The sequence below is a fragment of the Bison bison genome, unplaced genomic scaffold (genome assembly GCF_000754665.1).
Source record: "Bison bison bison isolate TAMUID 2011002044 unplaced genomic scaffold, Bison_UMD1.0 scf7180017864508, whole genome shotgun sequence".
Classification (NCBI taxonomy): domain Eukaryota; kingdom Metazoa; phylum Chordata; class Mammalia; order Artiodactyla; family Bovidae; genus Bison; species Bison bison.
The window spans coordinates 4,149,969-4,166,464 of record NW_011495064.1 but is presented as its reverse complement, the minus strand read 5'-3'; the positions used below and the strand labels follow the sequence as shown (position 1 = coordinate 4,166,464).

At 42.6% G+C, this 16,496-nt stretch overlaps 1 protein-coding gene across 4 annotated transcripts in view; it reads right to left on the bottom strand.

Annotated features, from left to right (window-relative positions):
- The window catches only part of VWA3B (von Willebrand factor A domain containing 3B), a 200,621-nt gene that overhangs the window by 122,538 nt on the left and 61,587 nt on the right, over positions 1–16,496 (bottom strand). For all 4 annotated transcript variants that reach the window (XM_010829610.1, XM_010829609.1, XM_010829611.1 and 1 more), the window contains exon 8: positions 219–344. In XM_010829610.1, the coding sequence (XP_010827912.1) occupies positions 219–344 (126 nt within the window). The remainder of the gene's footprint in view (positions 1–218; positions 345–16,496) is intronic.

Below are 16,496 nucleotides of genomic sequence, written 5' to 3'. Positions count from 1 at the left end.
CAGACACACACATGTGCATGCATACACAGACACACACATGTGCATGCATACACAGACACACACACAACAGAGCTCTGGAGAGTCCCCTCAGAAGCTCCTACCAGCCAGACTAAGGAGCTCTCCTTGGTAAGGAACATGGAAACAGTTCCAATCCCTGATCAGTGGCAGTACAACTCAGTATTGACTCGTTCACACTCATGCCTGTCAACAGCACCCACCATGGTCTGTTGTGGCCACGCTGGTCTTGGGAGTCTCGGCCACCAGCCTCTGGATCTGGGCCAATATGCTGCCAGCTTCCTCCATCTCCCTCCAGATGAGAAACACATCTTCTCTGACCCCAGCTCCTGAAAGGGAAACACCTGTGAGCAAGTGACTGCAGGAGGCTCCAGAACCGTCTGATGGTCTGAGCAGGCCCGGCACACCCTGGCCAAGTTTCTAGAATATTTCTGAACATCAAATTCCATTTTTCCCACTAATTCTTTCCGAGATTCAGAAGTGAAATCCCTAAGAAAATGCTATCATCTCAAGAAATCATAAATGCAGACTTTAGGATGCAATAAGTCCTCATAAAGGAAATATTTGTAGCAGCCAGTATATTTTAAGATGAGTTTATTGATAACACTCAAATAAAATAAAGAGTAAAAATATTCAAAAAGCATCCAATGAAAGCCAGAGTTATCACTGTGGGGCGGGGAAACTCAACGGTCTATGAAAGTAATACCCTCGCCTTTCTTGACCAAGCTGAAACTTTCTGCTCCTCTGAAACCACCTTCACAACTTGGTATTTTTCCCTCATGTGCTAACAATTCTTTGGCCTTATTTTCTGGAACTCTGCTGTCTCAGTTAAGGTTTTGGTCTGGCTGTGTGTCTTTTTTTTAATGATATGGCTAAATTAAATATAGGTATTTATATCGCTGTAGCAATCAATCATTGAGTCAACCAAAGTTCATCCCATGGGTAAGAGGTCCAAGGCTGGGACAGAAGGTCTGCCTCCACTAAGATCCTGGCTCTAACATGTGAGTAGTTTGAGAGGTTAAGGATGGTGTAGGAGGAAGAGGGAGATGGGTATGACTATAAAAGTGCAACACGAGGGAACCTGGGGCGGCATATTGACAGCATCAATATCAATATGCTGGTGGTGATATCATCCTGTAGTTTTGCAAGATGCCACAAAGAGCAGGTGGGTGGGACCTGCCCGGTGGTCCAGTGGTTTAGACCTCACCTTCCAATACAGTGGGTGTGGGTTCGATTTTGGGGAGTTAAGATCCCACATGCCTTGGCATCAAAACAGCAAAATGTAAAACAGAGGCAATACTATAACAAATTCAATAAAAACTTTAAAAATGGTCCACATTTAAAAAAATATATTTAAAAATAAAGAGCATGTGGGCATTTCTTACAGTTATAGTTCTCTCTACCTACAGTTCTCTCCACCTTGTCTGCTGTGGATACGAGGTCAGTGGCAACTCCAACAGGCAACCACACTTAGCAGATGCCACTCACCCATTTTCAGTGGCATCTGTGGGCCCAGCCACCACCTGGCACCACTTAAGGCATCGTGGGGGCTACGGGGGAGTCTCTGCTTTGGGATGCTTATAAAAGGTTGTGTAGATAAGAATTTAGCAGATGTATTCTCTAGTTTTAAAGATTCCATTTCAAAACAGTTTACCCCCCCCCCAAAAAAAACGTACACAACAAATCTATTTCACAGACTGTATGCAGTTGGCTCAGAGAACACTGATGCTTTTACTTAAGTAAGCTGAGTCCCTATTCTCTAATGATAAATACCTTTTCAGAGTATCTGCTATGTGCCTGGCATTGTGCTTAGGGCTTTCTAAACATTTTCTCATCTCTCTTCACCACAACTCTGCAGGCAAATTCTACTCCTGTTTCTGTTTCTTGGCTGTGTAAATGGAGGCAGAGCTAGTTGTCCCAGCTCATACCAAGGCAAAAGTGGTAGAGCAGAGTATCAAATCCAAGTTGGTGTGACTGTACCAACACAGCACCCTGACTAGTTGTCCTGGAAAAGGGATGACTGGTTTACAGAGGCCCCTGCAGCCCCTCCCCCAGCAGATTCTGATGGCATCCCATTTAACAGTCCACAGATGCCCGAGATCCACAATCACAGAGAATGAGGGACCACCATTAGGTCTAGGAAGATGACATAGGAGATTTATCCACCCCCAAAGGACTGACCCTAAACCACCAGGACAGACCGGGGCAGACCAGAGTCAACGTTCCTGACTCTTAAAATGTAGTCCAGAAGGGCATGGTGAAGTTGAGGAACACCAGAGCTTTGCCCTCCTGAAAGATTGAGCGAGTGAGACAGTATTAATAGCCATATTCATTAAGAAGCAAGTGACAATCCCTGACAGAGATGGATAGCCACCAGTGCTCTGCAGCCATCAACAGCCCCAGGAGTGAAATGTGATGAGTGCCCAGCTCCACGCTGGGAACTCCAAAAATATCACAGGCTGTTGCCAATTGCAAACCTGGAGCCCGCAGGACTTTCTGACCCTGTGACAGCAAAACTGACTTCCAGCTGCTTGCTTCAGCCTAGACGTGTTAAGTAGCAGCCTTCTCTCATTAAAAGTCTCAAATGAGTCAAGGCTTTCCATTTTCCCCAGGCTTGTCAATGATATGTCAAGAAGTGGACCACTCCTTCAGCATCAAAGGAAAAGCTTCCAAGGAAATACAGTGGCCACTCACTGATCCAAGGACAGGAAAGTGTGTTTAAGGGGCAGCAGTGAGCTGGGATGTGCTCCCCTGACCAAGGAGCCACTAAACTATCACTCCACTGGTTTAGTCGTTAACATTAGGCAGCTACACATTCCAACACTGGGGATCGGGAAACAAAACAACTCAAAACGGCCCACCTAGGGCCTCCCTGGTGGTTCAGAGATAAAGAATCCACCCACCAATGAGGAAGACACGGTTCAATCCCTGATCCAGGAAGATTTCACGTGCTGGGGAGAAACTAAGCCTGTGCACCTTAACTACTCTGTGCTCCAGAGCCTGGGAGCGCCAACCACTGAGCCCACGTGCCACAACTACTGAAGCCCACAAGCCCTAGAGCCCTGTGCTCTGCAACAAAGACAAGCCACTGAAATGAGAAGCCTGAGCACGGCAACTAAAGAGTAGTCCCTGCTCACCACAACTAGAAAAAAGCCAGTGCAATAACATAAAATAAACAAATAGAATTATATGGCACCCCACTCCAGTACTCTTGTTTGGAAAATCCCATGGACAGAGGAGACTGGTAGGCTGCAGTCCATGGGGTCGCTAAAAGTCGGACACGACTGAACGACTTAACTTTCACTTTTCACTTTCATGCACTGGAGAAGGAAATGGCAGCCCACTCCAGTGTTCTTGCCTGGAGAATCCCAGGGACGGGGGAGCCTGGTGGGCTGCCGTCTATGGGGTCACACAGAGTCAGACACGACTGAAGTGACTTAGCAGCAGCAGCACCCTTTTAACTAGGTTTGCTTTAAAAACAAACAGAATGAAACAAAACCACCTAGTAGACAAGAAAAAAACACAGGCAATAAAAAGCTTAACTTAGAAGGTAGAGGGGTTTTTTTATGACTTTTAAAAAATATTTATTTATTTGGCTGTGCTGGGTCTTAGTTGCAGCATGTGGGATCTAGTTCCCTGACGAGGGATCAATGAACCCAGGACCCCTGCACTGGGACGTCAGAGTCTTAGCCCACTGGACCACCAGGGAAGTTCCCAGAAGGTAGAGGTTTTATTTCAACTTATCCTACAGGCAGTCAGAAAGGGCTATCATTTTTATCTGGGTCACTTCTAAGGAACTTAGCTGGAAAATCAAAACAGCTGCAGCCAAAGAGACAGCCCCGCTGAAAATAGAAGAGTGTGGGGGATGAGACACAAGAAATTTCAGTATTCAGAAAGCTCTGTGAGTTTGAAATTCTCCAGGTCAAACCAGAGAGGAGATGAAACCACAATGGATTCTGACCATCAAGGTATAAGCCATCTAGAGACCTGCCATGCACAGCAACAGGGTCTGTGTCTTAGAGACACCAAGGTGACCTAAAAGATCCTCCAACCCAAAGGACTCTCTCCCCTCACCAACCCCTGACATCCCCCTAGGCCTTGTGGCAACAACTTGAAGGCTCCCAGAATGCTGACACCAGTTGGAGCTGGGGTCACATCAAGCTGCTGTTTGTCATTTGTAGCCGGTACAGACTTTTCAGACTGGCTAGTTCAACATATGAGTGAGACTCGGGTCAGGTATGTTTTGACGTATCAGGGGAAGAGCCCACAGAGTACCTGCCACCAAACACCATCTCCCTGTTAAACTTCCTTGTCTCACCTGCAGTATAAAGTCCAGTTGTCAGAGTCCAATTCATTAATCTTTTAAAATTTAATTAATTAAATAAATTATTTTTGACTGTGCTAGGTCCTCATTGCTGCATGCAGGCTTTCTCTAGTTGCAGTGTGCGGGCTTCTCATTGCAGTAGCTTCTCCAGTTGCAGAGCACAGGCTCAGTAACTGTGGCACATGGGCTTAGTTGTTCCATGGCATACGGAATCTTCCTGGACCAGGGATTGAACCCGTGTCCCCTGCATTGGCAGGTGGACTCTTAACTACTGGACACCAGGGAAGTCCCCATTATTCTATTCAGTTGGCAAATATTCATTGAGCACTTAGTATACATGGTGAGTGGACACTGTCAAGTGAACAGGGCCCTGCTCCCTGAGCTGGCATTTAAATCCAGGGGTCAAGGCCCCCCAGGACGGATGTCCCTTCTAATAGTTTGCCACCATGAACCCAGCCAGAGCACTGTCCTCCCAGCCCTCCAGGCCCCTGCATCTGCCTGTGCTCCCAATCGGGGGCTCATAGCTCACCACCACACTTACCCAACCCCACCCTTCAGTCAAGGCACCGGCCTGATTCCATCATCAAGCTTCGCCCAGCCTCTCCACGAAACAGCCATCTGCCTTCTGCCCCTTCTTAATTCCCATGAAATGAACCAGCCACAACCACAGCTCTCAGTGCTTTTGCTGCCAGGACACACTCTCAGGCTGCACGCCATTAGACAGGCTGGCGCCATATGCAATTCCTGGCTGCCTGGCACGTCAACCTTCAATTCCAAAGAGCACAGAGAAGCATTGGGCAGAGATGGTGAATTAGTGTATCCAGACCTTGAATCCAGGAGACCTAAAATTCCAAGAGACCTAAAATTATAATATGGATCTGATAAAAGGGGACATATTACATCCATAAAGGGATTGAAAGAGGTGAAATTGGTAGTTTTTGTTATAATGGAAAGATTCGCAGTTCTTTGTGTTAAATTACATATTAAGATATTTTGCTCAGTCTCGCCCTGTGGAAATTAACCACTAATTCAGTTCAGTTCAGTTGCTCAGTCGTGTCCGACTCTTTGTGACCCCATGAACCACAGCACGCCAGGCCTCCCTGTCCATCACCACCTCCCGGAGTCCATCCAAACTTGTCAATTTAAGTCAATCCTTCACAAACACAAGGCTTTATTTTTAGTAAGCAGCTGCTAACAACACAGCTCACCACACAGCACTGTGTCCAGGGCCATCCTGGGGCCGAGAGCTATGACCTACAGCTTTTCTATGGTATCAGCCTGCAGAGTTGGATTACGGGTTCTGTTTGCAAGTGCACAATGTCTCTTCTGTCTTTATATCCTCCAAGGCACTCAGCACAGGATCCAGAGTTTCCAGTAAGAATTCCTATCCTTCCTCCTTTTATTTTTTTATGAAGAAACAATGATCAAGTACCTAACATGTTCTTTCCTCAAGGAATTGCACTGTCTCATAACTGACAGCCCCTAATCATGCGAGAAACTCTTCTGAATGGTATATAACAGACTGATATCATTTGAGCATATGGCTGTGCCCTAGGTGTGGTGGATATTGACATGACATGCCCTAAAGCAGTAAGTTGTTTACTTTTAGATCTTCATGCCACAGTGAGGAAAGGCTCACCTCTCCCTCCAATATCTGAAATATTAGCAATACCAGGGGCAGGAGAAGAAAGGTGATTAATGGACTGTGAACTCATTAGTTTGTGGCCCTTTCCCCATGGCCAGGACTCTTGGGGAAGGAACTGGCCCCCCCTGGGTGGAAATTCGGCTGACTGCCTGAGCCCTAAATCCCTACTCAGTTTTAAGGATATAAAAAAGCTGAAGATGACTCTCAAAGGCTGAACTTTCAGGAAAACACGGCACATCTCTTTTCAGAAAGTAATGAATCATTTAAAAATAATAATAAACAATGAGGTGATTAAAATTCCGAGACCTAAAATTATAATATGGGTCTGATAAAAGGGGACATATTACATCCATAAAGGGATTGAAAGTGGTGAAATTGGTAGTTTTTGTTATAATGGAAAAATTCGCAGTTCCTTGTGTTAAATTACATATTAAGATATTTTCCTCAGTCTTGCCCTATGGAAATTAACCACTAACTCAGTTCAGTTCAGTTGCTCAGTCGTGTCCGACTTTTTGTGACCCCATGAACTGCAGCACGCCAGGCCTCCCTGTCCATCACCAACTCCCGGAGTTCACCCTAACTCATGTCCATTGAGTCGGTGATACCATCCAACCATCTCATCCTCTGTCGTCCCCTTCTCTTCCCGCCCTCGATCTTTCCCAGCATCAGGGTCTTTTCCAATGAGTCAGCTCTTCGCATCAGGTGGCCAAAGTACTGGAGTTTCAGCTTCAACATCAGTCCTTCCAATGAACACCCAGGACTGATCTCCTTTATTTTAATTTAAAGCAAATAGACTTATTTCACCATGTTGATAAACATCTAACATTTTTATGGAACAATGAATATATGTGTTTCACAATCAACACAATGTCTTAAAAGCAATTTCAAATCTCAAGTGTGGGTAAATCTTAACAGTTGGCTATGGTTTCATCTCCTGGGGTCTCTTTCTTCTAAGCGGAACACTATAAAATGCAAATGGAATGCAGTCTAATTGTCCAATATTCACATAGAAAATATGAATATAAATCATCATTCTTCTTCCCATGGTAGAAAGCAAGCAATAAAGGGGTTCCCTGTGGACAATTCTTGAAGAGATGGGAATAACAGACCACCTGACCTGCCTCTTGAGAAATCTGTATGCAGGTCAGGAAGCAACAGTTAGAACTGGACATGGAACAACAGACTGGTTCCAAATAGGAAAAGGAGTATGTCAAGGCTGTATATTGTTACCCTACTTATTTAACTTATATGCAGAGTACATCATGAGAAACGCTGGGCTGGAGGAAGCACAAGCTGGAATCAAGATTGCCGGGAGAAATATCAATAACCTCAGGTATGCAGATGACACCACCCTTATGGCAGAAAGTGAAGAAGAACTAAAGAGCCTCTTGATGAAAGTGAAAGAGGAGAGTGAAAAAGTTGGCTTAAAGCTCAACATTCAGAAAATGAAGATCATGGCCTCCGGTCCCATCACTTCATGGCAAATAGATGGGGAAACAATGGAAACAATGACAGACTTTATTTTCTTGGGCTCCAAAATCACAGCAGATGGTGACTGCAGCCATGAAATTAAAAGACGCTTGCTCCTTAGAAGAAAAGCTATAACAAATCTAGACAGTATATTAAAAAATAGAGACATTACTTTACCAACAAAGGTCCATCTAGTCAAAGCTATGGTTTTTCCAGTAGTCATATATGGGTGTGAGTTGAACCATAAAGAAAGCTGAGCACTGAAGAATTGATGCTTTTGAACTATGGTGCTGGAGAAGACTCTTGAGAGTCCCTTGGACTGTAAGGAGATCAAATCAGTCAATCCTAAAGGAGATCAGTCCTGAATATTCATTGGAAGGACTGATGTTGAAGCTGAAACGCCAATACTTTGGCCACCTGATGTGAACTGACTCATTGGAAAAGACCCTGATGCTGGGAGAGATTGAAGGCAGGAAGAGGAGGGGATGACAGAGGATGAGATGGTTGGATGGCATCACCAACTTGATGGACATGAATTTGAACAAACTCTGGGAGTTGCTGATGGACAGGGAAGCCTGGCATGCTGTAGTCCATGGGGTGGTAAAGAGCTGGACATGACTGAGTGAACTGAACTGAACTGAGATCTTCCCATATATCAGGTGAAGGTGTGACTTAAGGGAAGAAGAAGACTGAGTGTAGGTGGGCAATTCTTAAACCTTAAACTGAGATCCTATTGGGGTTCCCTGAATAGGAACTTTGTCTTCTATTCCTTTTGAATTTCCTCCTCACCCCTATTGAGACTCCAAAGCACACACAAGGCATTTAATAAGTGCTTAATTAACCAGAGGACTGTCTCAGAGTAGTATTAATAAGAAATCCAAGGCAAGCCATTATTAGGAGGAGCAGGACTTTGGAGATAATTAAAGTCTCAGCCTCATAATCTGTAATGTGGCAATACTTTTGGAAGTGCAGCTGCTCCGGCTCCATCTATTGAATTAAACTGAGTTCTCGGGAGCAGGAAGGAGACCTCTGAGAGAACCGCTCTCAGTAAACCATAAACAGGCACCAGTCGGTGCTTCCAAATTAAATTACCACTTAGAAACAAAGAAGTGATGCCAAGTCTGAGTGATGGGCCTGCAAACTTTAAATACCTAATTCAAGATCACAATGTCTTCCAAGGATAAGGACTTGGTTGCTTTTTCTCCTTAAGCCAGACAGGCAGAACATACCTTAAAATAAGTAAATTTTGGTTTTGTAATACCTAGTTTCTTTCATGCATTTTTCCTTCACCAACACACAAAAAAGTTTAGTTTCTGAAGGTAGAATCAGCCAAATTTTTACAGCCACACCATTTCTGGACTTCAGAACAATACTGTGGAGCAGAACAGATTTCCTAACACCATTTTGCCAGGAGTATTGGACACAAAAACTCTCTCAGAAAATCATCATCTTTTCCTATTACCCAAAATTCACTCCTTTTCTACTTTTTTTTTTAACCCCCCACCTTTTTTTTCCCCCACACTATACAGCATCTTAGTTCCACAACCAGGGATTGAACCCACACCCCCTGTAGTGGCAGCTCAGCATCTTAACCACCGGACTGCAATGGAATTTCCTTTTTTCCCATATTTTTAAAATTGAGACATAATTATGCTATACAGTAAGTCTTTGTTGTTTATTTATTTTACATATAGTCATGTGTATCTGCTAATCCCAAACTCCTTATTTATCCCTCCCCCACCCTCTCCCTCTTGGTAATCACAAATTTGTTTTCAATGTCTATGAGTCTATTTGTTTTATAAGCAAGTTCATTTGTATCTCTTTTTAGATTCCATATATAAGTGATATCATATGACATTTGTCTTTCTCTGACTTCACTAAGTATGATAGTCTCTAGATCTGTGCATATAAAGTCAACTAATACCTGACAAAGGAGCCAAGAATCCTTGATAGAAAAATTATAGTCTCTTCAAAAAATGGTGTTGGGAAAACTGAATATTCACACGTAGAAGAATGAAACTGGACCTCTATCTTATGCCACTCTTCAGATCAACTCTAAACGGATTAAAGGCTTAAACTTAAGTAATTTAAACATTTTGAAACTGTAAAACTACTAGGAGAAAACATAGGGGAAAAGCCCCTTGATACAGGTTTTGGCAACAATTTTTTGGGGTAGGACACCAACAGAGCAAGCAACAAAAGCAAAAATAAATAAGTGGGGCTATATCAAACTAAAAATTGTCTCCACAGAGAAAGAAACTATCAGTAAAACAAAAGGCAACCTACAGAATGGAAGTATTTAAATAGTATTAAATAGATATTTACCAACCTTTTATCTTAGGAGGAGTTAACACAGAAAATGTAAAGGAACTCAAACAACTTATTAGCAAAAACACAAACAATCCAATTAAAATGGGCAAACGACTTGGATATTTTTCCAGAGAAGAGATACAAACGATCAACACACACATGAAAAGGTGCTCAACATCACTAATTACCAGGGAAAAACAAATCAATACAAGATATCACCACAAACCTGTTAGAATGTCTATTATAAAAAGATAACAGTGTTGGTGAGAATGTAGAGAAAAGGCAACGTTTGTGCACTGTTGCTGGGAAATGTAAACTTGTGAAGCCACTACAAAAAACAGGATGGAGGTTCCTCAAGAAACTGAAAATAGAACTATCATATGATCCAGCAATCCCACTTCTGGGTATATAACCAAACAAAATGAAATTACTGTCTTAAAATGACATCTGTACTCCCATGTTCATGGCAGCATTATTTACAACAGTCATAACATGGAAATAACCTAATTATCCACTGACAGATGAATGAATTTAGAAAATGTGATTTTATATTTTATTTTTTACGGGTATAGAAATTTAAAACATCTATCTATGCAATATTAATCAGTCATGAGATAGAAGGAATCTTGAGGGCAGCTAAGTGAAATAAATTAGAAAGACAAAATGCTATTATGATCTCACTTATATGTGAAAACAAAAAAAGCCAAAGTTGTAGAAAGAGGAAGTAGAATAGTTGTTGTCAGCGGCTGGGGTGAGAGAAATGGAGAGAAATTGGTCAAAGGGTACAAATTTCTAGTTATTAGAAATTTGTTATTAGATGAATAAATCCTGGAGATCTAATGTACAGTGTGGTGACTATAACAATACTGTATTATACATTTGAAGGTTGCTAAGAGGATATTGAATGCTCTCAAAACACAAAAAATGTAATTATGTGAGGTGACAGATGCTTTAACTAAGCTTATTGTGATAATCATTTCACAATATATGCATATCACACCATCATACTGTACATCTTAAACTTTTACAATACTATATGTCAGTTGTATCTCAATAAAGCTTGGTGGAATAAAAGAAACTCCTAGGCAACCAGGCAAAAAGACAAGTCACTTATGAAAGAAAAAAAATCAAGCTGGCCTTGGAGTTCTTCTCTGCAGCATGATCTATGAGAAGATACTGTAGCACAACCCGTAACACACAGAAGACAAACAAAATGTGAGCCAGAACTTTCCATCCAGCCAAGATGTCTTAAGTATAAAGAGGTAGAAAAGAACATTTGGAAACACTGGGGATATTTTTTCTCTGATTCCGTCCTTGGAGAAACTATTAGAAGATAAACTTTAGCCAACCAAGGGATGGCTTGGGAAACCAAAGCAGATGGACTGCAAGTCAGAACTAAATGTACTTAATAGAAGAATTAAAACAAACATGAGAATTGGAATGACAGAAGTAAAGGTAAACAAATTCAGTCTTTAAGTTGCTTACCTGGGGGTAATAACAGTAAAGAGCAACCCACAGGATGATGGTTATGACAATAACAAGTTATAAATTATTGACTGGTTAACTATGTACCAGGTACTGCTTAAAACACTGTGTGTGCGTGTATATATACACACAGTGTTTCATACAGTGTGTATACACACACACACACACACACACACATATAAATATATTCCTAACAACCCATAAGGTGAACATCATCGTGCGTGCTGCATGCTCAGTCACTTCAGTCATGTCTGACTCTGTGCCACCCCATGGACTGTAGCCCGCCAGGCTCCTCTGCCCGTGGGATTCTCCAGGCAAGGATACTGGAGTGGGTTGCCATGCCCTCCTCCAGGGGATCTTCCCAGGGATTGAACCCAAGTCTCTTATGCCTCCTGCAGTGGCAGGTGGCTTCTTTGCCACTAGTGCCATGAGGACAGCCCCAAACATCATCATCTCCATTCATAAATAAGAAAGCCAAAGATCAGATTAGTTAAGTACCTTAACTAAGATCACACAGCTAAGCGATAAATCCAAACCTAGGTCTGGCTCCAAAGTCTGGGCCTTTAATTTTACTGCATTTGAGTTCCCTGAACATAGTACAACACTTTATTTCTCTCCGCCTCCTCATCATTTAACACAAATAATATAATATAGAGCAGTGTGCTCCTCAGGTGGCACAGGGGTAAAGAATCCACCTGCCAATGCAGGAGATGCAAAAGATGTGGTTTGCTCCCTGGGTCAGGAAGATCCCCTGGAGAAGGAAATGGCAACCCACTCCAGTATTCTTGCCTGGAGAATCCCATGGACAGAGGAGCCTGGTGGGCTACAGTCCATAGGGTCATAAAGAGTTGGACATGACCGAGCAACTGAGCACATGGCACATAAACAGTAATATAATATAGTATAATAATAATTTATTAGTCCCATTTTTATAGATGAGAAAAGGAAGCAGAAAGGTTAAATAACTTTCCCAAAGTTACACAGCTACTTAAGTGATGATGCAGCTAGTGTCGCTCTAGAGCAATACAATCCAATACTAATTCAATAGGTGAACCACATATATAATTTCTCATTTTCTAGCAGCCACAATTAAGTTAGAAAGAACTTAATTTTATCAATAATATTTGATGCAATGCATATTTTTATGTTACCAGTTTGACATTTAATCTATATTAAATAGATTTTGTGATAATTCACATTTTTTCATGTGGTAATTTGCATTTTTCCCCACTCAGTCTTTGAGATTCTAGGTGCATTTTTCACTTACAGCGCATCACCTTTTTTTTTTGCCACTCGGTGCAGTTTGTGGGATTTCAGTTCCTGGAGCAGAGATTGAACTGGGCCCCCCAGCAGTGAAAGCGCAGAATCCTAATCACTGAACCACCAGGGGATTCCTTACAACACATCTCAAATTGGATTCACACTTCAATGCTCACTAGCCACATGTGGTTGGTGGCTCCCATACTGAACAGAGCAGAACCAGACCTGTATGTGTCACCAATTTAATAGCATGCCAACTCTCCATTTTCCATTCTCCAACACTGATTCCTGAAGTGTTATTTTATAGAATAAAAAATAGCAACTGGATATATTATCTTCCTTCAGAGAAAGCCCATCCTGGGGTTAAGGTTTCACCTCTATAAAAGGTCATATTTATGCTTATCATTCAGTTCAGTTCAGTCGCTCAGTTGTGTCCAACTCTTTGCTACCCAAAGACTGCAGCATGCCAGGCTTCCCTGTCCATCACCAACTCCCAGAGTTTGCTCAAACTCATGTCCATCGCGTCAGTGATGCCATCCAACCATCTCATTCTCTGTCATCCCCTTCCCCTCCTGCCTTCAATCTTTCCCAGCATCAGAGTCTCTTCCAAGAGTCACTTCTTCGCATCAGGTAGCCAAAGTATTGGAGCTTCAGCGTCAGCATCAGTCCATCCAGTGAATATTCAGGACTCAATTCCTTTAGGATTGACTGATTTGATCTCCTTGCAGTCCAAGGGACTCTCAAGAGTCTTCTCCAACACATGTTCAAAAGTATCAGTTCTTTGGCACTCAGCTTTCTTTATGGTTCAATTCTCACATCCAAACATGACTACTGGAAAAACCATAGCTTTGACTAGACAGACCTTTGTTGGTAAAGTAATGGCTCTACTTTTTAATATGCTGTCTAGGTTGGTCATAGCTTTTCTTCCAAGAAGCAAGCGTCTTTTAATTTCACAGCTGCAGTCACCACCTACAGTGATTTTGGAGCCCAAGAAAATAAAGTCTGTCACTGTTTCCATTGTTTCCCCATCTATTTGCCATGAAGTGTGGGACTGGATGCCATGATCTTAGTTTTTTGAATGTTGAGTTTTAAGCCAGCTTTTTCACTTTCATCAAGAGGCTCTTCAGTTCCTCTTTGCTTTCTGCCATAAGGGTGGTGTCATCAGCATATCTGAGATTATTGCTATTTCTCCCAGCAATCTTGATTCCAGCTTTGCTTCATCCAGTCTAGCATCTCACACGATGTACTCTACATGTAAGTTAAATAAGCAAGGTGACAATACACAGCCTTGGCATACTCCTTTCCATGTTCCATGTCCAGTCCTAACTGTTGCTTCTTGACCTGCATACAGGTTTCTCAGGAGGCGGGTAAGGTGGTCTGGTATTTCCATCTCTTTAAGAATTTTCCAGTTTGTTGTGACCCACGCAGTCAATGAAACAGAAGTAGATGTTTTTCTGAAACTCTCTTGCCTTTTCTATGATCTAACAGATGTTGGCAATTTGATCTCTGGTTCCTCTGCCTTTTCTAAATCCAACTTGAACATCTGGAAGTTCTTGGTTCATGTCCTGTTGAAGCCTGGCTTGGAGAATTTTGAGCATTACTTTGCTAGCATGTGAGATGAGTGCAATTGTGTGGTAGTTTGAACATTCTTTGGCATTGTCTTTCTTTGGGATTGGAATGAAAACTGACCTTTTCCAGTCCTGTGGCCACTGCTGAGTTTTCCAGATTTGCTGGCATATTGAGTGCAGCACTTTCACAGCATCATCTTTTAGGATTTAAAATAGCTCAACTGAATTCCATCACCTCCACTAGCTTTGTTCATAGTGATGCTTCCTAAGGCCCATTTTACTTCTCAGTCCAGGTTGTCTGGCTCTAGGTGAGTGATCACACTATGGTGGTTATCTGGGTCATGAAGATCTTTTTTGTATAGTTCTTCTGTGTAGTCCTGCCACCCCTTTGTAATATCTTCTGCTTCTGTTAGGTCCATACTGTTTCTGTCCTTTATTGTGCCCATCTTTGCATGAAATGTTCCCTTGGTATCTCTAATTTTCTTGAAGAGATCTCTAGTCTTTCCCATTCTATTGTTTTCCTCTATGTGTATTGTTGGATCATATTTTTTATGTTTATCTGTTCTCCCTGTATTTTTCTCTTCCCCATCTCCTTCCTCCACATTGACGCAGGTATCAGGAACACAGCAAAGTTGCCCCAAAAAAGGCAGAGCAGAAAGATGAAATAGCCTGCAAGACATTCTGGCTTTTTCTATTGAAGCCTAACCCCATCCCCCACCCCCTGAGGAGAGGTGCTGGGGTTTACAAAGCAGGTAGCTTTAAGAAGCAATAGGAAGAAAAGCAGTATCCCAGATTAGAAGGAGATTCCCCTTGGCTTGGGGAAGAAGAGAAGAGCATCCTGGGATAAGGTGAGAACTGGCTCTGAGTCTCTCTCTGCAGCACCCTGGGACGAAGGCCCAGGGTGAACGGTTGAGGGTTAGAGTCTACAAAGGACTCCCACATCCAAAGCCACCATGCACAGGAGCAGCAGAGAACTGCTCAGCATGGAGTGACCATAAGATGGGCACAGGGGATATTTATAGGGCAATTTGCAGGAACAGATGTCCAACTACTAGAGTTACCTCCTGATGGCTTAGCACAGCCGAGGATCTCCAAGCTGTGGGAAAAGCTCAGGAGTCATGCCTGGGAATGACTTTCCCCTAATCTTCTGTGATAGTAGGGCACTGGAATCAAACATTAAACTGAATTCTAGAAACCAAAGAAAGTGGCCAGCCTTGGACTTGCACCCTATACACACACAAAGAGAGAATGGAATATTATTCGGCCTTTAAACGGAAGGAAATTCTGACACATGCTATAACATGGATGAGCCCTGAGGACATGTGCTAAGTAAAATTTGCCAGTCACAAAATGACACATGTTGTGTGATTCCAATTACCTAGAGCAGTCAGATTCAGAGACAGGAAGCAGAATGGCAAATGTTGGGGGCAGAGCTGTGGAGACGGAGAAATGGAGAGTTTTTTTTAATGGGTACAGAGTTTCAGTTTTCCAAGAGGGACAAAGTTCTAGAGATGGTTGCACAACACAGTGAAGGTACTTGACACTCCTGAGTTTAGAGAATGTACTTAACACTTTAAAAATGGTTCAGATGATAAATTTTTTTTTGGCTGTGCCACTTGGCATATGAAATCTTAGTTCCCCGACCTGGGATCAAACCCATGCCCCCTGCAGCATGCTGTCTTAACTACTGGACTGTCAGGGAAGTCCTTAAGATGACAAATTTTATGTACATTTTACAACAGTTTTTAAAAACTATTATCTTGACTATAGAGGTTTATAGCCTTGATGTAGCGCATGGGGTGAGGGGAACTCACACTCTGGAAACCTCAAAGTCAGAAACAGCAGGACATTTCTTTCAGTTGCCGGTTCGCTTCTCTGAGCACTGCTCCTCCTACCCCGCACTTGACAGTATGTCTTTTCTAGGTAACAGAAGGCGGAATTATCTCCAGAGGAGACTAGAGAGGGCCTTGAAGAAGCTCAACTGATAAATGCTTGAGACAGATGATGGAGAGACAGGGAGGGGAAACTGATCAGGGCAAGATTGGAGAACCGCCTCTGAGCCTGAGTGAGGCTGAAAAGCACACATTTTCCAAACCAAAACCATCTAAAGGATTTCTGGGCAGTTTTTTTTTTTTTGAGTAGGAGAGGTACGTTCTGAAATGCTGGCATTTCTAGGACACTGTGATGGATTGAAGGGACAAGATCACATATTTAGGATTTGGGATTCTCTCCCTAGTTCAGAACATGTGATCACTGAAATGGCATTAGAATGGCAGGCCACGCCCTGAGGACCTCATTCTAAGAAAAATGTTTTTATCTGTAATTTGATTTGTATGCTTCAAGGTAATTGGAAAGAGGGTAGTTGTTGAAAATGTAAGCTATGCAGACAGAGACGCTTCCCTTTCTAACAAGTTGCCAA